The 27,573-nt window shown below is 34.8% G+C and overlaps 1 protein-coding gene across 10 annotated transcripts in view; it reads left to right on the top strand.

Moving 5' to 3' along the window:
* PPP1R12A (protein phosphatase 1 regulatory subunit 12A) overlaps positions 1–27,573 on the top strand; it is a 149,829-nt gene that overhangs the window by 76,877 nt on the left and 45,379 nt on the right. For 5 of the 10 annotated variants that reach the window (XM_089921071.1, XM_089921068.1, XM_089921067.1 and 2 more), the window contains exons 3-9: positions 48–166; positions 9,371–9,530; positions 13,967–14,111; positions 15,506–15,580; positions 16,417–16,505; positions 16,653–16,828; positions 22,027–22,151. In XM_089921071.1, coding sequence (XP_089777197.1) covers positions 48–166; positions 9,371–9,530; positions 13,967–14,111; positions 15,506–15,580; positions 16,417–16,505; positions 16,653–16,828; positions 22,027–22,151 — 889 coding nt within the window. Of the gene's footprint in view, positions 1–47; positions 167–9,067; positions 9,135–9,370; positions 9,531–13,966; positions 14,112–15,505; positions 15,581–16,416; positions 16,506–16,652; positions 16,829–22,026; positions 22,152–27,573 lie in introns of all 10 variants that reach the window. The other 5 variants (XM_089921074.1, XM_089921070.1, XM_089921065.1 and 2 more) reach the window with 2 other exon arrangements.

Below are 27,573 nucleotides of genomic sequence, written 5' to 3'. Positions count from 1 at the left end.
TTTGATGATACCGTCATTGCTTAATTCTCTTCCCTTTAATTTTACAGGTTTTTGATTGGTCAGGGAGCACATGTAGGAGCTGTCAACAGTGAAGGAGACACACCTTTAGATATTGCTGAGGAGGAGGCAATGGAAGAGCTACTTCAAAATGAAGTTAATCGGCAAGGTAATGTAACCAACCTAGATGTAAAATATGTTTAAAACTGTTTTGTAAAGAACATGATACTTGACTTTTTCAGTAAATGATTGTTGACATTGAAGGGCAATCTTAATTTGAGTGGAAAAAAAATCAGTTTACCTAACAGTATGTGAAGTAAGGTTCTACTTGAAAAAATATATGATTCTTAACTCTACGTCTTTTTAATGTTTTTAAAGTTGAAAGAAGTATCATGAGTGGTAGGGTAAGGCATAAAATTATCTGTCAATAAAAGCTTTGGAGAGAAGTAAAACAGGCAAAGGGGATAAGGAAGTGTATGGGGTGAATGAGACACATTACAAATTTAAAGAGTGGTCAAGAAGTTGTCACTGATAAGGTGGTATTTAAGCTAAGGTCTTACTGGGGTGATGGAATGAATCATGTAGGTCTGGGGAAAGAACATTGCAAACAGAGGAAGCAATGAATTCAAGGATGGGAGGGTGCCTGGTGTTTGCAGAGAAGCAGCGAGTGTGACCAGTATGACTGAAGCAGGCAGAACAAGGAAGAGGCTGGAAGGAGATGAGGTCAGAGAAGTAGCAGTGGACCATATCACATAGGGCCTTGTGGTCTATTGGAAGGATTTTAGCTTTTAATCTGAGTGAAACAGTGAGCTAGTGGAGGGATTGAGATAGAGGAGTGACATGATCTGACTTGCTTTAGAAAGGATCTCTGGGGCTATTGTGTTGAGAATAGATTATAGGAAGGTAAGGGCAGAAGTAGGAGAATGGCAAGGGCAGGAGCAGGGTGGTAGTAGACAAAGTGATGAGAAAAGATTGGATTTTAGATATATTTTGAAGGTTTGGCCAAGAAGATTATTGAGTGATTAAAACTACAGTGTGTAAGAAAGAAGAAGGCAGGGAAGATTCTAAGATTTTTGGTTTGAGCCACTAGATGGGTGAAGTTTTTATGAGAGGTGTGAATGTTGTGGGAAAAGTAAGTTTTGTAGGGAGAGTTCAGGGGTTCATTTTTCAGACATGTTAAGTTTGTTTTGCCTATTAGGTATCCAAGCAGTTGAATATGTCAATAGAGAGAGGTACAAGCTGGAGATGTAAATTTGGGAGATGTCAATTTATAGATGAGGAATGATTGCTTATGGGTAGAATTTCTTTCAGGAGTAATGAGTGTTCTAAAACTGTTTGTGATGGTGGTTGCACAGCTCTGCGAATTTACTGAAACCACTGAATTGTATACTTTAAATAATATGTGAATTATATCTCAGTAAATATAAAGCTGTATAATACCGCAATTCCTCTTCTGGGCATATAACCAAAGAATTAAAAGGAAGGTTTCAAAGAGATTTTTGTACACCCATGTTTATAGCATTATTCACAATAACTAAAAGATGGAAGAAAACCAAGTGTTCATCAATGGATGAATGAATAAACAAAATGTAGTATATACTTACAGAAAATGCTGCTCAGCATTAAGAAGGAAATTCTGACGTATGCTACAGCCTGGATGAACCTTGAGAACATTATGCTGTGTGAAGTAAGCCAGTCACAAAAAGGCAAATACTGTATGATTCCACTTACCATGAGGTACCTCAAGTACTCAAAATCATAGAGAAAGTGGAATGATGGTTGTCAGGAGCTAGGAGGAAGTGGGAATGGGGACTTGTTTAATTAGCATAGCATTTCAGTTTTGCAAAATGATAAGAGTTCTAGACATTGATTGAGCAACAGTGTAAATGTACTTAACACTACTGAACTGTCTACTTAAAATGGTTATTAAGATAGTAAATTTTGTTATGCATATTTTACTACAACTTAAAAAAACTAATATATATATATTATATATATAATATACAACTTTAAAAAACATATATATATACACACACACATATATATAAATTACTGTGTGATTTCCACTATATTATGTCTAGGCAGTGATTAAATGGGTATTATCAGAAGAGAACTGTGTTTTCCTAAGGTATGGGATATTGGTTCAGAAGGTTGACTCCAGCTAAAATGTGGTTCATCAGGAAATAAAAGCAGAGAAAGAGAAGCTAAGTCAGTTCCTTGAAAAGAGATTTTTATTCCTTGGGATTAGGAAAATTCATGACTACCTGGTTGTTAAAAAAAAAATCTTAGGCACTGAAACTGAAGAAGTATTTAAATGCCTAAATAGAGTTGAGGCATTGTAACAAGTGGCTGAAGGTACCTGGAGCTCAGGAGAAACAAGGCACACATTAGGAAAGTAGTCATAACTGGAACTTGGATAGATACACAGAAGAGCTTTTAACAGCTGTGTCCTAAGCAAGCAATTTTGGAGTAATGGGATCTTCAAGACTTGAAGAAGCTGGAAGAATGGGTATAAAGCATCAACCTGGATGAAGAGTCCCTTATCTGTCCAGCTTGCCCTGGTGAGTGCCCAGATAGATAGCAACAATATTGTTTAATAGTAGTTAGCAATTATTATGAACTGGGAAAGGGATGGATATGTACTGGAAACTTCTTGTCTTTAGTTTCCTTCTATATATAAAGGAAACTGTTAGCAAGGCTGATTTTAGTTGTAATGATTCATTCAGTTTTGATTAAGGTGCCAGCATATGTTCTGAGTGCTGGGTATTTTTCGGTATTTTTTTTTTTAAGAGAGACACTTTGTTCTTAAGGATTTCACAGTGTATAGAAGTGACAAATATATAAACAGAGCCCCACAATGCAGTGTGCTATGTGCTAAAATATAGGTAGGAACAGAATGATGTGGGAGAACAGAAAAGCCTGTGAGTAACTGTTTGCAGTAGTCAGGAAGGGTTTGAGAGATGACATTTGAGAGGGAATTTACTTGGCAAAGAAGGGGGGTAGTGGACAAAAAAGGCATGTGAGACAGGGGTATCAACATGTGCAAAGAAAAGGAATTGGAGACATAGCATACGTGGAGAATTCATTAGAATTGGAATGGAGTAAAAAGTCAGGATGGAATTAGTATGAGGTTGAGGCTTGAAAAGATTAGGCTGGAGCCAGATGGTGGACATCTCTTTTGTAGGCATTAGACAGATGCAACAAAGATCCCCAAGCAGGAAATTAACCTGATTGGATTTGGTTTTTAGTACTAAAGCAGCTGATGGTAATCTGGAGGATGCATTAGAGTGGGGGATACATGGTGGCATGCCTTTCTTGAAGAAGATTCTTCACTTAATCCAGGTGAAAGATGAAAAGGGCCAAAATGGTTACACTTAAGATGGAAAAGAGCAAAGAGCCAGGACTGTTTTCAGAAAATATTAAGGTAAAATTAAAACAGCTTGGTGGAGAATTGAATGTGGAGATGAAGGAAGAATTGAAGCAAGCTAATTTGCCTCCTGAAGTTTCCAGTTTAAGAAGTGATGACTGGATAAATTCACTCAGGAAAATGTGGGACAAAGCAGGAACGGATTTAGAGAGTGTATGAGTTTGTTTTGGGATATATTGAGTTTGGTTGCTAAAGCACATCTAGATGACAGTGTTCAGTGCACTGTTGGAATTTAGGAAATGTCAGGATGGAAAATGTAAATCTGGGAAAATAATAGGTGAGGGGAAATTCTAGAAAATAGTATATAGTATGACCCTGAAACTGAAAAGTAAAGAGCTGATACTAAAAATAATAGCTAACTCTTATTAAATACCGATTGTTTGCCAGGCATTGAGCAAAAGGCTTTACATGCATTATTTCATTTCATTCTCACAGCAATTCTAAGAGGTTAATACTACTATCACCCCATTTTACAGATGAGAAGCTGAGGCTCAGTGATTTGCCCAAGGTCATACATGTAGGAAGTTGTGCTGTATGTAGTTCAGTCCCAAACAGTGTAACAGATATCTTGAGCCCACACTCTTCATCACTGTACCATACTGCATTTTATTAGGAATATCTCTTAGAAAATATTTCATGATATTCATTTTATTCATATAATGGGAATACATGAATTTATATAGCATAACTTTATTCCAGAGAAACAAAAGATAGAGGCATCTCTAATAGAGTTTAACATTTATAAAAAGAGCACCCTAAATATATCTCTAGTAATGACAAGATTTCTCAAATTATTTATCCTGGTATGAAAGTTATTATTTAATATTTTAAAGTTCTTTAATCACTCTTTTGGCTCTTATTTCTTATTCTAATATATTTGATTAACAACTAGTCATGCTTGAGTAGATTGCCTTTGAAAGTAGTAATGATTGAATAGTAGATGAAAGTATTTCTGGTTTATGTTTTAATGCAATTTTCTTTATTTAGTGTGGGACACAAGTCAATTTTTGCATTTCTTAGCTAACAAAATTCCAATTTGATTTTATTTTTTCTTACCTATGAGAATTGGCTACATTTCAAGCTAACATTTACTGTTGTTGGGTTTTTTTGTTGGTTTTTTTTTGGGTTTTTTTTGTGGTACGCGGGCCTCTCACTGCTGTGGCCTCTCCCGTTGCAGAGCACAGGCTCCGGACGCGCAGGCCCAGCGGCCATGGCTCGCGGGCCCAGCGGCACGTGGGATCCTCCCGGACCGGGGCACGAACCCGTGTCCCCTGCATCGGCAGGCGGACTCTCTACCACTGCGCCACCAGGGAAGCCCTACTGTTTTTTATAGCAGTGACAGATGTTAAACAGTCTAATCACTTTATTATATCACACCCAATTTAGTTCAATATACATTGTTTTCGTTGTTTAAAAACCTTGCAATTATAGGTGGATTAAGGACCAGTTAAATTCATTATAAGATCTTCTTCCTATTAGACCACAATGCAGTTAAAGAGAAGCAGAATCATAGACTTTTAGAACTGATCATGATAATTAACACCTTAGTGCTTATTCCTGATCTAAACACTTCACATATAATATTAATTAATTTAATCCTCACAACATTGTGGATAGGTATATACTTTCATTACTCCTATCTTACAAATAAAAGAACTGAATATTAGTGTAGATTGTGTCTTGCCCAAGATAATAGAGCTAGTAAGTGGCAAATCAGGGATTGAAACCCCGCAGCCTAGGTTCAGGTCTGTGTTCTTAACCCATTATACTAATATTCAAAGAAGTTATGGCTTTCTCAAAGGTTGCTAGCCTAGTTAAAGCACTGGAATTAGAAAACAGGTATTGTAATACATAGTCCAGTGGGATTTAAACAAAAATTAATGGTCTATTGCTCTAATCAGTGGTATTTTTGAAAGATTTTAAGAACAAGAGTGTTTTTTTTTCTAACTGGATTTTCTTAAGCATAAGAAATTTCTCTTCACATGTACTTTAATTTTAAACTTGAGTTGTATTTATATATAATTCATATAAAGGCACAATTTGGTGGCAGCAGAGGGTAACTGCTTTGTAATTAGGTGAAGATAGCATGAAATTAGATAAATCCAGAAGAAGTAGCTGTTTTTTTATTTCAAGTCCAGAGGAAATTTAGAATAATAAAAGACAATAAAAGTCAGACTATTTAAGATGATAAAGAGAAAAGGGATAACGATAATAAAGATGTTCATGTATTAAAAGACATGGTACAAAAAAACTAAGCATAAGAAAATAAAATAAATCAGTCTGAGAAAAGTCATTTAGTAGAAAGATTATTCTTAATGTATTAACAATTACAGCTTTATAATTTCTTTTATGAATAACATTAGAAGGCATTTTAAATAAGATGGGCTGATTATCTTTTGAAAGGAAATTTATATATGTATAAAATCGCATTATTATAGAAATGGTGATACTTTGTAATTAAAGATTATAATAGGTTTTGTCCATTACATATATAGTGTATATAATTGTTTTTATAAAGTCTATTTGGAAAACTTTATTGCAAGTTTCTTTCAAATGTAGTAATGAGGGACATTCCTGGTGGTCCAGTGGTTAAGAATCCGCCTTGCAACACAGGGGACGTGGGTTCAGTCTCTGGTCACGGAACCAAGATTCCACGTGCCATGGGGCAGCTAAGCCTGCATGCCGCAACTACTAAGCCCATGCGCTCTAGAGCCCATGCACCACAGCTACTGAGCCTGTGCGCCGCAACTACTGAGCCCGCATGCCACAACTAAGACCTGACACAGCCAAATAAATAAATAAGTAAATATTTAGGAAAAAAAAGAAAAATTCAAGAGAATAGTTGGTTCTAGCACCAAGAGCAAACATTTGGGAAAAAAAAATGAGAACTCTAGTTTGAAGATGACTTTACCTGCACTTCTGTAATCTCGGGATTTTAAAAATGTTTTTCAGTCGTGGCCTACTTTTTTGAGATTGAGCTTCAATTGAACAGTTTAGTTGTATGTTGAATAAATGGTAATTTACTAAGCAAGCAAGGTAAGGATACATTCCAGATAGAGGATACTAGCTTGCACAACAGCACAGGCACATGATGTACTTGATCTATGTGAAGATCTATATGGTTAGAACACTGGGTGATGATAGAGGAGAAAGACTAGAGATTAAAAATGCATTGAGACCAAATCATAAAAGGCTCTGTCTGCTACACTAAAGAGCTTGAGCTTTGTCTTGTAGGAGGTGAGCAATCATTGACAGATTTTTATAGAAAAGAGAGATGATTGTATTTTGCTACAGAAAAACCAGTCTGGCGATGATGTGGGGAATGACTCAGAAGGAACTGAGGAGAATGAATTAAGGGCCAGCTGTAGTCGTCAAAGTGTGAGAGACATAAGACGAACTAAAATAGTGATTAGGGGCCATTAAGAAGACATTTTAGGAAAAGAAGACATTTTAGGAATGGCAACTCAGAATCTGCTGACTAATTGGATGGAGGCTGGGGATAAGGTAAAGGGAGGGATTAAGGGTGACTTCCGGGTTTCTGGGTAAGTATTGGAACCTAATATAGGAAATACAAGACAGACAGCAAGCAGATTGGCTAGGGAAAATTGAGATAAGATTTTAGCATTGAGTTTGAGGTGACTGTGTTATATCATTTTATTATGTATTATATTACATCCCTAGTTTTGACCTCTTCTCTGTTCTCCAGACTCAGATATCCAGCTAACTCCAATTAGATGTCTGTTAGTGCATTTCAAACTTCACATTTCCGAAATTGAAAATTTAATTTTTCTAGTTGCTCAGGCTAAAAACCTTTGATTCATCCTTGACTTCTCTTTTTCTCCTGCATCCAAACTAACAGCAAATTCTGTTGGTTTGCCTTGAAGAATGCAGAATCTAACCTCTTTACTACCTTCACTGCTACCACCCTGGTTCAAGTTACCATCATCTCTTGCCTGAATTATTGTTATAGCCTCCCAGTTTCTACCTGTTTTTACTCTTAACTTTTCAGCTTAAGTGATCCTCTTAAATTGAGTGGGATGTTGTCACCCTGCCCCCGCTCATTGTCCTCACTACTCTATAGACACCCTGCCTTTTCCTAATCAGAAGAACATTCCAAGCAGACTTCTACCTCAGTGCTTAATACAGACAGTCCCTGACTTATAGTGGTTCAGTTTAACGATTTTTCAACTTTATGATGGTTTGAAAGCAATGCACATTCAGTAGAAACCATACTTCAGATTTTGAGTTTCGATCTTTTCCCGGGCTAGTGATATGCAGCACATATTCCCTAGTGACGCTGGTCAACAGCAGCAAGCTGCAACTTCTGGTCAGCCATGTGATCATGAGGGTAAACAACCAAACTGATACACTTAAACAACCATTCTATACCTATATGACCATTCTGTTTTTCACTTTCAATACAGTGTTCAGTAAATTACATGAGATATTCAGCGCTTAATAATTTATTTATAAAACAGGCTTTGTGTTAGATGATTTTTCCCAACTGTACGCTAATGTAAGTATTCTGAGTGTGTCTAAGGTAGGCTACATTAAGCTATGACAGGATAGGTATATCATATGCAGTTTTGACTTAGGATATTTTCAACTTTTGTTGTAACCCTATTGTAAGTCAAGGAAGATCTGTAGTACTTCCCTCTGTCTGGAATATTCTCTAAGATTATGGTATGACTGTTACTTTATTTCTTGCTGTAATGTCACCTTATCAAAGAGACTGTTCTTTACCAACCTATATAAAATAACAACTCTTTCTCATTACCTTCTGTACCTTTACTCTGCTTTTTTTTCCTTCACAGATGTATCATCTGCCATGTAATAGGTTCAATTCTAAACCCCTAACACCTAGTAAAGTACCTGACATATAGTAGAGACTCAGTACATATTGACTGATTGATTGAATGAATGAGTGAATGAAAAATTCCAGCCAGCCAATTGGATACATGGATATGAATTATAGAAGAGATCTTAGCTGAGGAGTTGTGTGTATGTGTAATTATTTTTTACTCATGTATTTATGTATTCATCGTTCATTCAGTAAACATTTACTGATCCCTTTTACTTTGTATCAGGTATCCATCCATATGGTGGGGATACAAGATAAAAAAGCAGTATATTTACCTTTTTTAATAAGCTCATTGTCTCCTGGAGTATAAATGCATCATGGTATGTGCTATTTATTAAATAACCAGCATTTGAAGCCGTAAGATAACATGAGATCACTGAGGAATTTCAGGATTATCATTTCTATTTTAATTTTTTTCTCAGGATGTTGAGCGCTTTGAAGGTCGTGTCCCTTTTTGAATTCTCCCCACTCTTATCACCTCAACCTAGCATAGCGCTTAATGCTTTTAAATGAATAAACATCTATATAACTTACTAAAATTATAAAACTGATACTGATGGTATGAACAATGTACTATGTTGGAAAAAGAAAGGGATGTTGGTAGAAAAATAATCTGATTTAAGGTCTATTCAATTTTAGATGAGGACAGGACCTCCAAGTTGAAGTGTTCAATAAACATTTGTACCTACTAGGCTAAAGTACAGAGAACTGGTCAAAGCAGTGGATAAAAATTTGAGACTTAAATACATATGATTGTTTAAAACAACAAACTTTTTTTTTAGACCAAAGGATGGGGAATACCTTGGGGAGTATTCAAATCTTCAAAAACAAAAGGAATAAGCAGAAAAGGTAAAAAGAAAGCCAAAATAATACTGTAGGGCAAAAATTAAATAGTCAATAGAGAATGCTAATAAAATATCTACAGTATTCCTACATTTCTTTATTTAACCAGCTTGTTCTAAGCAGCCCATTTTTCAAAAATATAATTTCACTTTTAATTTTCAATTAAACTTGGAATGTTTTGGATAATTTTATTTCCGAACAAAAACATTTACTATAGAGAAAAAAATATTTTATTTTATCAGGGGTTGATATAGAAGCAGCTCGAAAAGAAGAAGAACGAATAATGCTTAGAGATGCAAGACAATGGCTAAATAGTGGTCATATAAATGATGTCCGGCATGCAAAATCTGGAGGTACAGCACTTCATGTTGCAGCCGCTAAAGGCTATACAGAAGTTTTAAAGTAAGTATTGCTTCTCACAGTTGTTTTTCTGCTTTGATTTGTTTTCTTTATTTCACTTTTCCTTTTTTAAGATACCTGCTAACATTATTTTGAAACAGCTTTTGTAAGTTATTTAATGTCTGTCTATAGGGAGAAGGAGAAAACTACCTTGAATGTTATTGCTTTATTTCTAAAGTTCTTTCTTTCACTCTCAAATTTTGAGTATTCTACTGTTCTTCCATTGCAGTTTTCCAATAAGTGAAATTTAAGTGTCAGACAACCATTATATGTTACCTTCTGGCCTAGTAAGTTATTAGAGTCACTTTGAGATTCCCAGATAGGTTAGCTCTGGATACACAGACTAAGAACAATGTTGTGTATAAACATATTATCAAATTCTGAGAGCTTGATTCCTACTGATTGTTTATTTACATGTAACTTATCTGATTTTGTTTTAGATTTTCACTACATGAACACTGGAATTCAGAGTGCTGTTAGCATAATATTAAATATTAAACCATAAGCAACTTAGACGATATAGGGTTATATACTGATCAACAAATATCTTTGGGGCAAAGCTCCTTTATGTCACAATAAATTTGTGTTTTGGTTTTTACTCATGCAGTGCAAAGGTGTTGGCAACTGTATGGAAAAAACAATTCAGTGCATAACTTTTGTTATATCTATGTGAAGGCTAATAAGACTGGCCCTCAGCAAAATCTACTGCACCCTCTATTTTACCTTTGTTCCACTTTGGTTTCTTATATCAGTCCCTTCTCCTTATTCCCTCTCCTCAGTAAAAACAGTGAAGAAGTTTAAGTGGGTCAGTTATTCCGGGTTTCCTCCTATTTCAATCCCTACTCACTTCAGTAATTTAAGCCTTCTCCTAGAATAGTACAGTTAACTTTTTTTTTAATTAATTTATTTATTTACTTTTGGCTGTGTTGGGTCTTCGTTGCTGCACACGGGCTTTCTCTAGTTGCGGTGAGCAGGGGCTACTCTTTATTGCAGTGCACAGGCTTCTCACTGCACTGGCTTCTCTTGTTGCTTAACACTGGCTTTAGGCATGTGGGCTTCAGTAGTTGTGGCACGCAGGCTCTAGAGCACAGGCTCAGTAGTTGTGGTGCATGGGCTTAGCTGCTCTGCAGCATGTGGGATCTTCCCGGACCAAGGCTCGAACCTGTGTCCCCTGCGTTGGCAGGCGGATTCTTAACCACTGCGCCACCAGGGAAGCCGCTACAGTTAAGTTGTAATTAGTTTCCTTGTCCCATCTGTTTCTCTCTAATCCAAAACTTTTCAGACTTTCAAACCCCATCAGAGTGGGTCATGAAATGAACTTAGTGAGCTGTGAACAGCATTTAAAAAGAAAAAATCGAAAATATCAAAGAGTATTGCATATGGTAAAGGTATTTTGTTTCTTAAAATTCTTGTTTCTATAAACATATATATGAGTACTGGATTGCACTGTAAAATAGATTTCTAGACTGCTTCCAAGTGGTCTTTGTAATTCAGTTGTCCAGGCTCTTAAAATCCTTTATTAAGATTCTCAGCAGGAATTGGGATGAATTTTAAACTCCTCAGCTTAGCACATAAGACCATTAGTCATCTGGCCATTGGTTCCTCTTTCAAGCTAAGCTGCTACCACTGCTCCTCAGGCATGCATGATTCCAGCTGTGTATATCTACTTGAAGTTCTTTCATGATGCCTTAATGCCTACTCTTGTTTCTATCTAGATACCTTCATTCACCATCTCTTCAACTTGGAAGCAAGTTCCTTTCTATCCTTTGACTCAGTTCAAGGCTCTTAAGCCCATGAAAAAAAAATGCTCAAAAAAAAAAATGCTCAACTTCATTCATAATAAGTGCAGATAAAGCTACAGTGAATTATCATTTTTCATCTATCATATTGGCAAAGATCAAAATGTTTGGCACACTGTTGGCAAATTTGGGGAAAGGCACTCTCTTACATTATTGGTGGAAGTATAAATGACTATTGAGCAAATTTTATCGAAGTAACAGTTATTCTTTGGCTTAGCAGCACTATCTCTAGGAATTGTTTTTTTTTTAATTTATTTATTTTATTTTTGGCTGCGTTGGGTCTTTGATGCTGCGCGCGGGCTTTCTCTAGTTGCAGCGAGCAGGAGCTACTCTTCTGTGCGGTGCACGGGCTTCTCACTGCTGTGGCTTCTCTTGTTTCAGAGCAGGGGCTGTAGAGCGCAAGCTTCAGTAGTTGTGGTGCACAGGCTTAGTTGCTCTGCAGCATGTGGGATCTTCCTGGACCAGGGCTCGAACCCATGTCCCCTGCATTGGCAGGCATATTCTTAACCACTGTGCCACCAGGGAAATCCCTAGGAATTTTTTTTACAGATATTCTCACTCACATAGGAAATAGGTATGTGCTAGCAGCATTGTTTGTAATTGGAGTAGGAGAATGGTTGCATAGATCATGATACATCCTTTCACTAGAGTACTCTATAGTGATTAAAACACTGCTTATAGATATGGAAAGAGCACTAGGATGTGTTAAGAACTATGCCTCATTTGTGTTTATGTTTTAAAACTTTAAGTTGTATTTATTTATATATGCATAAAATCTCTCTGTAAGGATCTAATCAAAAGTAGTAGTATGGTTATCTCTGGGGCAGGGAAACTGGTTGGCTAAAGGTCAGCAGTGGGAAAGTGACTTTGCTATCTAGCCATTTATTCTTTTTTAGTTTTGAAATTTGTGAATATTTTACTTAGGAAAGAAAATATTAAATCAAAAATAAATAGAAGAGATCCATTTCAAATGTAACTGTCTCCCCACTTACCCCCTCCCCCCAAACACACACAACCCCTTTCAGTTGATTTTTATGCTTTTCAGTTCTGTACTCCTATTGCAGCTTCATCATAGAACCTGTCTGTGAGGGTTGATTGTTGTTTTACTTAACTTTTGTCCTCCATTAGAAGTTCCTTGAGCATAATAAATACTGTCTTATTTTTTTGAGTATCCTTGCATGGCCTGGCATATAGAGAGCCTTATGTTTGGGGGGCGGGGTGTGTGTGTCTACCTTTCTCTCCGCACAGACTCTCAAGTACTTAGAATTTTGTATTGCTCAGGATATTTAACATTATTATAGTTCATATTTCCTATTGGGGGTATATTTTTATTATCTTCCAGTATTATTTCTGTCTCTATTAATAAAGTATCTGATAATATTTATGTTAGTTGCCATATTTTTTTAACTTAAATCTTGTGACTTATATCTATTAGCGTGTTTTTTAGATCACTGGCTCTTAAATGTTGATCTGCAGGCAGGAGACAGGCAGTGATGTGAGATCATATGCAGAACTTATTAAAAGTACAGATTGACAGGGCCCATCTCCCAAGATACTGATTAATTCAGTGGAACTGGGGTGGAGCTGGGAAAACTTTTTTTTGTTTTTTTAATAGCAAGTTTTTCAGATGGTTCTGCTATGGAGCCATAATTAAAAACATCTGCTTTAGATATTGTTAGGAAATAGGGGATCAGTTCTTGAAACATAAATAAATGCTTATATATTAGCTATCACTACCACCTCCTGTAGGTAAAAAGAAGCCCTTCTCAAGGTCAGCATCTTGGAAAGTAAGGTTAAGGTTAACCAGATTTGAGTTATAAAGTATTTAGTGTTCGCCTTTGTGTGTGGCGCTGTGCTGTGTGCAATTTATAGACCCATTCTTTGCTCTCTGTGAGCTTAATTTCTAAATAAAATAAAGGTTGTTGTCAGTATACAGTTATAAGGGCATACTAACATTTATGCAACTCTTTTCATTGTATTAAAATGTATTCCTGTTTTCTAGCTTTGTTGATTAGAATATCTGCTTTCTACTGCTACAGAAAAGTAGACTCGACCCCTCGGAATATTTGTTTTGCTTTGTTTTGTTTCTAACAGTCATTTTCCTATGAAAATTTCCAATGGTAGATCATAAAGGTTCATGAAGGCTTTCACAAACCAGTTCCTTAACCACAAGGCAACAATGACACTACAAATAACTTTGTTTGATCCCAGTATATTTTTAGAACATGTTCAGCTTGAGATGATATATCATATGGACACTTGAAGACATTCCCTACAATAAATCAGTTTAACATACAAATTGATCCAATAGTTTTGAAAAATTATAGACTCTTCTGCAAAATTTTCAGTTAGAAACATATTAACAAGAATTAATCAGTGTCATACCAAACCATAAGACTCATAGTCATTAGGAATTAATTAAAACTGAATTCATTATTATGGCAGTAACTCAAGATCCTCTATGCCAGTGTTTTCTGAGAATTCTTTTGTCCTAGTTAATTTGTTGAGGGGAGGAGGGATTCTGAACTATGAAAAGAAATATATTGCAAATTTTTGTTAACTTGCATGGTATATAGCTGTTAATTATGTCCAGTCATTTCTAGATTTTAATGATGATGTAATTCACTGTAATTTGTTTAGACTTTTAATACAGGCAGGCTATGATGTTAATATTAAAGATTATGATGGCTGGACACCTCTTCATGCTGCAGCTCATTGGGGTAAAGAAGAAGCATGTCGAATTTTAGTGGACAGTCTGTGTGATATGGAGATGGTCAACAAAGTGGTAGGCCTTTCAAATGTACTTTAAATATTTCAACTTCTAGAAATATAGTTTTAGTCTAAAAAATGTTATGAGAATATAAATTATTTAATTCTATTAAGGTTTATTAACTGTGTAAAACATTTTGTGAATCATTTATTCATTTTTATTATTAAGTCTTTTCCAGCTACTTATGAGGTGATTTGGCCTTGTTCGACAAAGAATTATTACTCTTTCTGTAATAGTATTACCATATGTGTCGAGTAGATTTGGGTGCTTCCATTGATATTATATTCTTAGAAATTCATAAATTAAGAAATTTTGCATGCATATAAGGTAGACTATATTCTAAATAATGAACTTTCTGGCATTCTGGAGACTTGTACCAGTAGGGTTATTATAAGGACTAAGCTGGCAGCAGGAAAAATCCTTACTATTTTTGGTCAACAGCTCTTTGAAATTTTCTTTTCCACTATGAATAAAAATAGATTGACAGATGTTCACCTGGACTACTTTTTGAAACTAAGTCATACCTGTGGCTGGCTGAACTTTTAAGTAGTTTAGAAATACATATGTTTATTTTATTACTCTACTAAGAATTTATAATTAATTTTTATGGCGGTAAAGTAGAAATAAGATCTCAAAAAGGTTAAACTTGGAGTTACCACATGACCCAGTAATTCCACTCATAACTATATACCCAAGAAAATTAAAACAGATGTCCACACAAAAGCTTATACACAAATGTTCATAGCAGTATTATTGATTGTGTACCAGAAAGGAAAAGCAGATGTCCATCATCTGGTGAAGAGATTAGCAAAAGGTGGTAGATCATGCAATGGAATATTATTCAGCAATAAAAAAGAATGAAGTAGATACATGCTACAATATGGATGAACCTTGAAAACAGTTTGCAAAGTGAAAGAAGCCAGTCACAAAGGACCATATATTGTATGATTCCATTTATATGAAATGTCTGGAATAGGCAAGTCTGTAGTGACAGAAAGTATATTAGTGGTTGCCTCAGACAGGGGGAGGGGGAGTGGAGAGGGGATGGCTAATGGGTATGTCATTTCTTTTTGGGGTGATGAAAATGTTCTAAAATTGATTGTGGCGATGGTTGTAAAACTCTGTGACTATACTAAAACCATTGAATTGCATACTTTAAAATGGGTGACTTGTATGTGAATTATAGATCAATAAAGCTGTTACCAAAAAAAGTAAGGGGAGGTATATCAGCTGCTTATCTCTCACAGGGATTTCTCATACATCTCCTTCAAGTCATATGTACCATGTTTTATACCTACCATTAAAAATGTTATCTAACTTCTTTCTGTATAATCATACAGAATCACCGAAGGCATTTTATAATTTATTGATTTTTTTTATTATCACCAACCCTCTTGTTTCCTGCGTAGGGCCAGACAGCCTTTGATGTAGCAGATGAAGACATTTTAGGATATTTAGAAGAGTTGCAAAAGAAACAAAATCTGGTATGTTTGATGATTGTCTAAAAATTGTCTCTATTAGTGAATTCTCTTAATAACTTTGAATCTTAGACAGCTGAAAAAGTATTCTTGTGATGTTTTGTACTGTTTGGTTTTAAGTTATTCCTAGCGATCAAATTAAATGACAGTGAATGAGAATAAAGGGGTAGTGGTGGGGTTTTTTTTAGCCTTTTGTGTTGCTTATCCCCATTTCTCTAGCATCCCTTTCCCAAAATGAATACTTCTATAATGTGTATGTTCTCAATAATAGTATCTTTTTGTAATTTCATAAAAAAGTTTGCTTAGAGGGTGGAGACTATAAAATCTCAGATTTCTAAAATAGCATACGCTAGATAAGCAAGGAGTTAACATAACTAGGAAGCAGATGTTTAAGTAAAATATTATCAGACACCCTAAATGGTTAATGGTCCCTGGTTTTTCAGTAAACTAAAGTTGGAGGGATCTTAAAAAAACAAATCCAACTTAGTCCTTTGTGGAGTGGTTTTTTTGTTGTTGTTGTTGTTGTTTTGGCTGCACCGCACAGCAGATCTTAGTTTCCCAACCAGGGATCGAACCCATGTCCCCTGCAGGGGATGTGCAGAGTCTTAACCACTGGACTGTCAGGGAAGTCCCCTCTGTGGAGCTTTTAAATTGTCTAGTTCTTTTTATTCTTTATCCAAGCCCTTTTCTTTTTAGGTAAAACAAATCTTTTATTTGTTTTGTCTGTTTTGTTTTCATTTAGTGTTTGGGAAGCTACTTTGTTATTATTTTAAATTCTGTATTTTGCTCATTAATGTTATTTTAATAGTATTCTTATTTTCCTTTGCATAACTTTTATAAAGCTCCATAGTGAAAAACGGGAGAAGAAATCTCCACTGATTGAATCAACAGCCAATATGGACAATAATCAATCACAGAAAACCTTTAAAAAGTAAGTAAAATATTAAAGTAGGTTTTGTTATTGTTTTAAATGAGTTGTCATGATAGCCACAAGTATGATTATTAGATTTTGTGGTTCTGGGAAAAATTAATGTATTCATTATGTATTTTCACCTTTTGTGTTTATAATTATTTCAAGGCTTTTTCCCTTTCACAGCAAAGAGACATTGATTATTGAGCCTGAGAAAAATGCATCCCGTATTGAATCTCTGGAACAAGAAAAGGTTGATGATGAAGAAGAAGGAAAAAAAGATGAATCTAGTTGCTCTAGTGAAGAAGATGAGGAAGACGACTCAGAATCAGAAGCTGAAACAGGTAAAATTTGAAGGATAAAGGGATTTTCAGTGAATTTTGATGAAGTGTAAAGTAAGATGAGGTCAGGCTTTAATTTTGAAACTTTTCAGACTGACATGCTACTTGTTAAGATACCTCCCAAGCCAGTAAATTGCCTTTCAGGGAGTGTTAGAAATTTAAGTATAGCTGTGATTTTATTGTTCTCTGCTTACCTGGAGGCAGGTAATTGATCACCTCTGCATTTTACTGACCTATATTTTTAGGTTTGAAGAAAGTGAAGAGGCTTCTAAGATTCTCTTTGGATGGTGCAGATAGGGTTAGATGGGTTCCCAGCAGCTCAAGAGTGCTCCTGCTGCTTTCTGAGACCTGAAAGTACAGGAAGCTGGCTCCAACAGCATCCCAAATATTTCCTCAGTAATACTAAAGTTTTAGAAAGCTGGGGCGGAGTCAAGATTTTTTCCTGTAGAGGTGTGGGGAAATTTACTTTGTTTTGAGCAATTTTAAAGATGCAGAAAAGTATAATATAATAAACATTCATATTCCAACTACCAAAACTTAACAGCTGTTGACATTTAGCTGTATTTGCTTATAATTTTTCTTTTAATAAAATTAAAACATTACCATTGTCTTCTTTAACCATCAACCCTAATCTACTTCTCTTTCCCAAATCACTATCATGAGTTTTTTTCTGAGTCTTCTAGTCTATTTTTATACTCTTATCTTACATTCAGAAGTAATATATAGTAATTATAAGGTTGTTTTGTGTTTTTATTATTCCCTAGGAGTTGTTATGCAACTTGCATTTTTTATTTGAAAGTTGTATTTTTTAGGTTTGTTTGTATCTATCTGTGTCTTTATGTATGTAACTTATCCTTTTAGTTGCTGTATAGTATTCATTAAATACATTTCCCTTTTGATAAAAATTTACCTTATTCCCAATGTTGTGTTATAAATAATGCTGCAGCAATCATTTTATAATTGCCTCCCTGTGTATATGTGCAAGAGGGTCTCTAATAGATATACTTAAACATTGGATTATTGAATCATATTTTCACTTTTCATAGATGCTACCAAATTGCTTTACTATTTACATTCTTTCCCTTTTTATAACAATTAACAATTTACGTTCTTTCCCTTTTTATTATCAAGGATAGGTTTTCTGCTTTTTTTTCCCTCTGGCTCACATGTTTTTATAGATTTTGTTTACTGAATTGCTTTTATTCTGTATCGGCTAATCACTCAGACTTCTGAAGAGGGACTTCCCTGGTGGTCCAGTGGTTGGGACTTTGCCTTCCACTGCAGGGGGTGCGGGTTCAATCCATGGTTGGGGAGCTAGGATCCCACATGCCTCACAGCCAAAAAAAAACCCAAAACATAAAACAGAAGCGATATTGTAACAAATGCAATGAAGACTTTAAAAATGGTCCACATCAAAAAAATCTTAAGAAAAACAAAACCAAAAAAAAAACCTTCTGAGAGCACAAGATTCCAGGATTGCTATCTTTGAGTTGTATAACCTGGCATTTTGGCATTTTAACGTATTTATCAGAAAAGGTATTTCATTTTCATTAAGGTTTTTATCAATGAAAAAACTGTCATCATTATCAGGACCAGTTTGGTGATCATTAGTAAACACAAATGGAGCCCTAGAATTTCTTGGACTCCCATATTTCCTCTAGACACAACAGCAACAGTTTTGAATCAGGTTTTTTACTCACTCAATAAAATATTTTTTCTAAGAAAATGTGAGAAGCTAAAGTTTACTAAATAAACATGTCAAGGAACGTACTGATAATTCTATTTCCCATTAAAAACAAGATATTGCTAAATGGGCACAGGCTAGCTTTGTTGCCAGGTGATGTGTTATGGATTCCTTTATTTTCTTGAAGCTTACTAATCCTACAAGTAAATTATTTTTTGGAAATACACAAAGAGTTTTTGAAATTTATGAATGACTAGATTCTAGTCACTTAGGGATTTAATTTTTTATTTATTGCTGTGACACTGCTGATCAGGTGAGTCAGCATATCTTTTGCCTTGATGACACAGTAATATAGGTAAAATTGGCAGTAGAACAACAGGTAGTCATTGAATATTATAATTTATTTGTATAACATGCTAATTAAAATATTTCTAACTATAAAAACAAATTATATGAGAATCAGCATGTACAGTGTTCAAGAACATGGACTGATTCATGCATGTAACTGTAGATGTGGGTAAGTTATTTAATCTCTGATTTCTCTGTAAAATCAGGGTAATAATACCTGCTTTACATGGATATTATATAACAATCAATTGCTTTGTAATGAATGTTAATTTTCATGTAATAATTGTATAAAATTAAAGTCTACTAATTTAAATAAGATTAATGTACATGCTTATCTAATAACATTCAGTTAAATTTGTTCAGTTCATTTGAAAGATGAAATGATATCATTGAAATTTAAATTGACTCAGATACTTTTGCAAGTATTTAAAGTTATTTTTATGTAGTTAATCTCCTCTGTGTGAGACATGCCTTGGCCCCCAGTCTCTAGTAAAATATATCATTACAAATTAAACTATATGCACATGTGCACATGAAAGCCAGGACCAGCACCCAGATCTCCTAGCTCATGTAGTAGAATTCAAGAACTGGAAGTCCAGATATCTCACAGAGATTCCTGAGATTCTTCTACCTATTTTTTCTTAATTGGTCCCTTCTATACAGTTCACTGTTCAGTATTAGGCACCAGGGAGCTATTTAAAACAAAAAAAGACTTCAGATTTAGGCCAGTCTTGCCACTAACTGGCAAGTCTCCTGACCTTTGGTTGAAATTTCCTTGCTTGTAGAATGAGAAGTATTGGACTAGGCTATCTGGATAGTTCTTTAAACTCTTCTATAAGTATGAATAGAATTAATTACCATCAAATTGTATTGTATTAATTTCCCAATTTGGACTTTAAGCATACCAATCTCTTCTCAGTGCGCTAACTTTAAATGTTCCTCTGAAGCATTGTACTTGATAATTTTGTTCTTCCTGTTGCTAGTAGCCAGTTGTGCCAGGAAAATTTAACTCTATCTCAAGAATTAATCCATGTAAATGCTGTGTGGTTCCTTCTCTCTCACTCTTTTAATATCAACAAGGCTTTATCATACTTTATTTGGCAAGCTTGAGAAAGCAGCCATTTCCCTGTAGAGGTATAGCTTGATCTGACAATTTCTAAACTGTTTCTTTTTTCTTTTTGTAAGGTTATTTCCTTGGGAAACTGTTTTATGTTAAATAACTATTTTGCTGAATTTTCTTTCATAAAATATTTTCCAAACCATTTTTTAATCAGTTTCTTATAAATCAGATTGAAAATAGGAACCCAACCAAAAGTTTAATTTCCTTCCAAATGATATATAAATTTTTCAGAGGTAGTTGAAGGAATGAGAATAGGGAAGCATAGTTTTGCTTTTAGGTTTTTTCTTTTTTTTTCTCTAGGACATGAAGTTTTTATTCTTCATTGAAATCAAATGGATAGAAAGGGCTTCAGTAACACTGATAATGTTTACTTAAGTTAGATGGTGGACACCTGAGGTTTGTTTAATTATTATTCTTAAACCAAACATAAATGTTTGCATACGTGCATATACATTCTTTAATGTATAGATTTCAATAATATAAAAAAATTTTAAACCTGGAGAAAATAGGGGGAGAAGGAGAAAATAAAATGAAAAAAACACATGTTGAGCTTTAGTTTATTACTTATTTTTCCTACTAGACTGTAAGCTTTATGCAGTTAAGATATTTTGTCCTTTCATTGACTGATACATATCCCCAGTGCCTAGGACAGTACTTGAGGTATCAGACACTTAATAAATATTTGTTGAATTACTCTCTCCGGTTGGATGGATTGTTTTCCAGGAGGATGGTCTAATTAGAGTATACATGATTTGTACTTAACTGTGCTGAATAGGCTTAGCTTCTGTTGAATGAAAAGAGGGATTTAACAACAAGAAAAACGTTTATTAGACTGAGTTTCGCTCATTCAGTTTATTTGAAAAGCTGTGGTTATAGTGATTTTTAAATATGCCAGTTTGGCCTTGTCTTTTGATACAGTTTAAGATTATGCTTTTCACCCTATTAACATCTTACAGATGTTTTCTTAGTCACAAATAGGACTCAATGAATCATTGCAAATTCAGAATTATTAGTGGGAAGTTTGTATTTGCCCTAAAGATAAGGATTTGTTAATGTTGTCTACTTACTCATAATGGTAATTTATGGTGGAAGATTCTTTGCAAAACTGACCTAAAGAAGGGAGAGAGGTAGTATAATGAAAATGATTATCTCATAGGGCTTTAAAAGCAGTATACTTCTTCACAAAAGTATCGAAAGATACCTGTCCTGTCCCATTTTGAAACCAAAGGAACATTTTAAAACTGGATAAAATGACTTTTGACCATTTGAAAAGTGAACTTTTCTAGCCCATTTATAAATTACAGTTAATTTAAAGGTTTAAATTTATATGTGACTTTTGCTAAAGGCCAGTTTATGTGTTCAAATACAGTCTTTGAATTTTTGCTAGCATCATATTGATTTTTTTCTAATATTTCAAAAATCTTTTTCTAAGTGATCAATTACTAGTTGGAAATTGTCTTGATACATTGTGAGAAGAGATTTAACCTAATTTAGCTGATATTGTGCCCATTTAACTCTAGATTTTTGGGGGGTGAGAAGGAATGCTCTTTGTGACATTTAAGCATACTGTTTGACAGGAATATAAGTCATTATCGACAAAGAGCACGTTTAGATTTCCTAGAATAAAGAAGAGCTATAAGTTTTAGATAAGCAATGTAAGTTGTTTATTCATTGGAAAACTGCATAGCTCTTGCATTTTTTGAAGTTACGTTGTATTCGTGTATTCAAGTTTTAAATATTAATTTAAAACTTAAAATTTTCCATAGTGTTAAAAGTACACAAGTCATATAGTCATATTTTATTTGTGCTTTTTATTCTTAAAGGTCTGGTTGTGTGTCGTGTTCTTATTTAAGTCTCATACCTATTGAGACATTTCTAGAAACTCGTTGAAAATGTCACTTGTTAAAAGGGATAATAGTGGGAAAAGACTGAGTTAACAAAACCTTAAGCAAAAATACAGTATAAAATGCTGTTTTCAATACCATTGAAACGGAATTCATCTAGAATCATGACTCTTGGTGTTTTTTTTTCCTTTTCCTTTCCCTAAAGATAAGACAAAATCCATGGCTTCTGTAACTAATGCCAATACTTCTAGTACTCAAGCAGCTCCTGTAGCTGTTACAACACCTACTGTGTCATCTGGTCAAGCAACACCTACATCACCTATTAAAAAGGTAAGCCAAAATTGTGTTTGTTAAAAATAAATGTATTCTGTGTAAGTACCATTTGAGCTAAAGCATTAAGACAGTTCTAAGTTTATTTAAGGTTTTAGAATAAGAATGTATTTTTCTTTATTTCCTCTGAATCTATTATGTTCCTTTTCTCAAGTACTTTTTGCAGTTGATCATTAACAAAAATATCAGGTTGGCCAAAAAGTTTGTTCGGTTTTCACCAAGAACTTTATTGAGCAACATATTCATTAACCAAACGAACTTTTTGGCCAACCCAGTAAATAGCAGAAAAATAAAATTTTTCATATGATAAACTACTGATCATGGTAGTTTTTTATTTTCATTGAACTTTTGAGAAGCATGGGGTTTGTATCCTTTATTTCTGTTGAGTAAACGTGCATTTTGGTAATTTCACATGTGTATAAGTTAAGCACGAAAAGTACTACCACAAGTTACTGAGAGAACTGGAATCTAGATTTTCTAATTCATTTACAAAGCACCAGGTATGTCAGAACAAACCAGAGGTCAACTGCTGACCCCACCTCTTGTTAGTTTTTGTGACCTTGAGCAAGTGACTATCTTCCTTATCTGTTCCTCCTAAAAAGGACAAAACAAAAATAATAACAAAGAGAAAATAAGTTAACATTGTTAAGCGGTAATTGAGAGAGCTTGGCTAGTGACTGAGTGCTCCCAAATTGTTAGTTTCATTTATTCCTCTTCCTTATTTTGTTCTCCATTTATTCTTCATCCTTACTTTCTTGTTGATCTGTTAAAGACTTTTCTTTTCCCTGCTGTTTCAGAACCTATACTTCTTTTAACTCTAATTAAAGATTAAGGGTTTTCTGTGGGTTTTTTTTAACCTACTGGTCTCTTTTTAAAGGCTTCTCCCCACCCTTACCTAACTTTTAGGAGTAAACTCATTTCCCTCTCTGTGTAACACACACATGCACGCATGCACACACATGCACACACATAGACATATTCACACTCACACGTACTTTTTTTTTTTTTTTTTTTCCTGGAGCCATTTAAGAATTGACTGCTCAGGGCTTTCCTGGTGGCGCAGTGGTTGAGAGTCCGCCTGCCGATGCAGGGGACACGGGTTCGTGCCCTGGTCCGGGAAGATCCCACATGCCGCGGAGCGGCTGGGCCCGTGAGCCATGGCCGCTGAGCCTGTGCGTCCAGAGCCTGTGCTCTGCAATGGGAGAGGCCACAACACTGAGAGGCCCGCATACCGCAAAAAAAAAAAAAAAAACATTGACTGCTCTCACTGTAACACTTTCTTCCTAATACTTGAGTACGTACCTCTTAAGTACAAAGGCATTAATCCTTCGTTCCCTCACGGAAATCATCATACTTAGAAAATTTAACATTGATATATAATACCATTATTTATGTTCACTAATATACAGACCATACTCAAAATTTTCCCAGTTGTCCTCCTAGTAACATCTTTCTAGCTGTTTGATTTTTCAAATTAAGGGTCCTCTCAGGGTTTATACATTGCGTTTACCTATTAAGTCTCTGCCTTTGGACTTCTTGTTTTGTTGCTTATCTGACCTAATTTGGTTTGCATGGGTTTGAGGACTGATTTTAAATCCCCACAGTGTTTCTATCATATTGTCAGTTTTGCTAATCTTTGGATTTGGCTCCAAGTGGTCAAAATTTGAACCTTTTAAAATCATAAACTAGAGAATTCTTTAAAAATCCATACTGTTATTAATAATCCTCCTCTAAAACTCTTCCAAAGGAAAGCAGTAGTATGAATTCTTAGTGGTAGAAATGTATGAATTTCACTGGTACAATTTGAATATCAGAAGACTCTGTGACTGAATTATCTTATTACCTGCTGTATTCTAGAACTGAGGGTTTCTTGAATTCAATTAGAACCCATTCTCAAATGGTCTTAATTTCATATGCTTTAAAATGAAATTCTCCAGAATTTCTGGAGAATTTCTGGCCTTTTCAAGGCCAGAAGCAGTCGTCTGCAAAATTTTCAAGATAGTTATCATGCCATAACTGGTGTCACCGTGAGCTGCTTTAACTAAAGATTTATTAATTCTAAAACCCCTTTATACTTCTTCAGTGAATACTAAACTTTAGCTCTTTTGATTATCTGTTAGAACTGTAGATTTATCAAGTTCCCCAAAGCCCCATCCCCCCTGGAATAGCTGGCCAAGAAACCAGCTGTCAGTCTTTTGAGTATTTAACTAAGCAATCTCTTTCCTACTGTAGTCAAATAATTACAGTAGGGTTCTTATGATCAATTATATTTTTCTCAAGCATAACCCTAGATTTATGGCAGTTTACTTCTCAGTTTATGCCAACTGCCCTCACTGAAAGCAAATACTTAATAGCTCTGTTAGATTAGTGGGCCAGTAATTTATTTGCTATAAAAGTTCTTATTCAGAATTACTTTGATTCTGTAATTAAATTGATCTAATGACAACTGTTTCTCTAATTTGCATATTTAGAAACTCCATTTTATTCTCCATTTAAAGATTACATTGTTTCAGTCTTTGTTCTTAAAGTTTTATGGGCAAATTTTATTCAAAGTAATGAAGTCATGGTGTACAAAAAAATGAAGTATTTTTAAGTTTTATCAGTATTATATGACTTTTAAAGCCTGTTACCATGTTCAGTGGTACTGTATGTACTTTAATTTAGCATTTTAGTGTTTTTTTTTCATTTGTTTCAAGATTTTCCTTGTAACTTACAGACCTAAAAGAAATTTCCTTGGATGAATTCTTAATTTGTAAATGCATCGTAAAAGATTTTGTAATTAATTAAGAGTTCTGTCTATTTTTAAGTTGCCACTTACTACTCTGATTCTATTATCTAGACAAGTTATCTTAAGTTCTCTAGCTTCCTCCAGCAGTACATAAACTATGTATATAAATACATATACACACACACACACACACACACACACACACACACACTCTCTCTCTCTCTCTCTCTCTCTCTCTCTCTCTCTCTCTCTCTCTCTCTCTCTCTCTCTGTCTCTCTAACATTCATGGCAAGGAATAGCTCACGAAACTGGAAGCTCTAAAACAGTATTAAATATCACTTATATTCTATAATAACTCATGATAACTACAGAGAAACATAGGTATATTCACTTTAAATGATCTTCTCTTAAGTTGTTAACTTGTCAGCTAAAATTATAGAACTATTTCTGTAGCAGTGAGATCAGGCCTATGATTTATGGATATATTATCTATAAAACCATTAGTTTGATCTTATGATTTATTTTAACTAAAAATAGTAAGTTTATCACATTATTTAACTTACAATAAGTTAAATAATATACATTTTATATTAAATTTTTATCTAACAATAAGTTTATTGTTAGTTAAAGTTTCAACTAACATTAAGTTTAACTAACAATGTTTATATATAACTCTCTAGTCAAAATAAATATTGTTGGGATCTCTGAAAAAGATTACCTACTCTGCTGTATACACATATATTCCAATAAGCATAAACTATATTTTCTTTGCTAGATGGTAAAAATTCAGAGTTTTCTTGGAATTACATGTTCTTGCTAATTGAACCTACATCATAATAAAATTTAGTAAAAGACTACTATGTGCTGTGGGTATATGAAATATACCGGTAAAAGTGTATAATTGTAGAATGATAGTTTTTAAATGGAAGAAATCATTTTTGATTTGAGGTAATGGAGTTAGAACATTTGAGATAGATCTTGAAGAATGAGGTAGTATTTCAACTAACAGAGAGGAGAGTTTGTACAGTCTGTTGAAAAAGAGAGAAGAGAAACAGTGTGATCAAAAGTAGGGATAGGGCTTCCCTGGTGGCACAGTGATTGAGAGTCCGCCTGCCAATGCAGGGGACACGAGTTTGTGCCCTGGTCCGGGAGGATCCCACATGCCGCGGAGCGGCTGGGCCGGTGAGCCATTGCTGCTGAGCCTGCATGTCCGGAGCCTGTGCTCCACAACGGGAGAGGCCACAACAGTGAGAGACCCACGTATCGCAAAAAAAAAAAAAGTAGGGATAATGTGGAGTGTTGCAGGAAAAATGAGTTGTCTAGTTTGATTGATGTATGGGATATATATACGAAGTAAAGCAGGAAAAGTGGAGCCAAATTGGAATGTTTTCATTACTATGGTAACATTTTCATAATTTGATAGATAGTAGAGGATCATAGATGTTTGAACAAGGCCATGAGAGAATTTTAGAATGTTATTCTGGCAGCAACGTACAGGTGTATTTGAAGGTGAGAGACTGACTGAGAGAAGGTTTATTAGAAAGTCATTGAAGTTGCCTAGCATGATAAGAATATAAACCAGAGAAGTGGCAGTGGACTTAAAAAGGAGAGGAGGAGATTTAGAGACTTGGCACTTAACTTGTAGATGGAGGAAGATGACAGAGAAGAAGTCTAACATGACTGCGAAGTTTCAAATTTAGGGAGTTGGGACTTCCCCAGTGTCCAGTGGTTAAGACTTCGTGCTTTCAGCACAGGGGGCCATAGGTTCGATCCCTGGTCAGGGAACTAAGATCCCACATCCCACATCCCACACAAAGCGGGCAAAAAAAAAAGAAATTTAGGGGATTGAAGAGATTTTTGGTGCCAGTAACAGAAATAGGGAACTGAGGAAGAGTTGGTTTGGAAATAAAGGTGTTTGACTTTAAACATGTTGAGTTTCAGGTTCCAATTTTAGTTACATATAGTCCATTCTACAGGTAAATAGAAATTCAGGACTAGGAATTTAGGAGTCAGATTGAGCTGGAGAATAACAAATTTGAGAATAAGCTGAATACAATTAATATTTAGCCTGAGGATATAAGAAGACCCTACTCCCAACATTCAGAAGAAAGTATAAAGAGAAGATAGGAGATACAAGAACAGACTCTTGGAGTGCTTATGTTACAGGGCTATGACAAGGATAGTTGCTACCAACAACAACAAAAAGACCAGGAAAGGGGTAGTCAGAGAGTAGGAAAGTCAAAATAGTGTCCTGGTTATAAAAACCAAAAGAAGAATTTCAGAGACTAGGTATACTTGAGTTTTTCAGAGAGGTTTATTTATATACCAAAAATTGAAAGATGCTTTTAAACACATAAACCAGTATTTAAATCCATGTGAGGTGGAGAGGAGGTATATCAGTCGTAACAGTGCAACAAAATTTCAAACTTGATAATATTGCCTCATTTTTCTCAACTCTAAAATATTGGATAATAGTAAAATGCTATTTCATTGGGTGATTGTAGGATTAAATGAGATAACCCATATTAAGCACTTAGTTTAGGGCCTCACACAAGTAAACATTTGTTAAATGTTAGCTTCTGTTGTAACACTCAGCAAATATTATTTGCTATATGATGATTTTATCATGGAGGAATAACATTTGTTTCCAGTTTGGGGAAAGTTCTGGGGTAGGGAGGGATTGGCAAACCATGG

This window comes from Delphinapterus leucas, chromosome 11 (assembly GCF_059928025.1).
Source record: "Delphinapterus leucas isolate spDelLeu-1000000601 "Yukka" chromosome 11, BTC_Dleu_Yukka2, whole genome shotgun sequence".
NCBI lineage: Eukaryota > Metazoa > Chordata > Mammalia > Artiodactyla > Monodontidae > Delphinapterus > Delphinapterus leucas.
The sequence above is the reverse complement of the archived record's forward strand: the minus strand, read 5'-3'. Positions and strand labels throughout refer to the sequence as shown.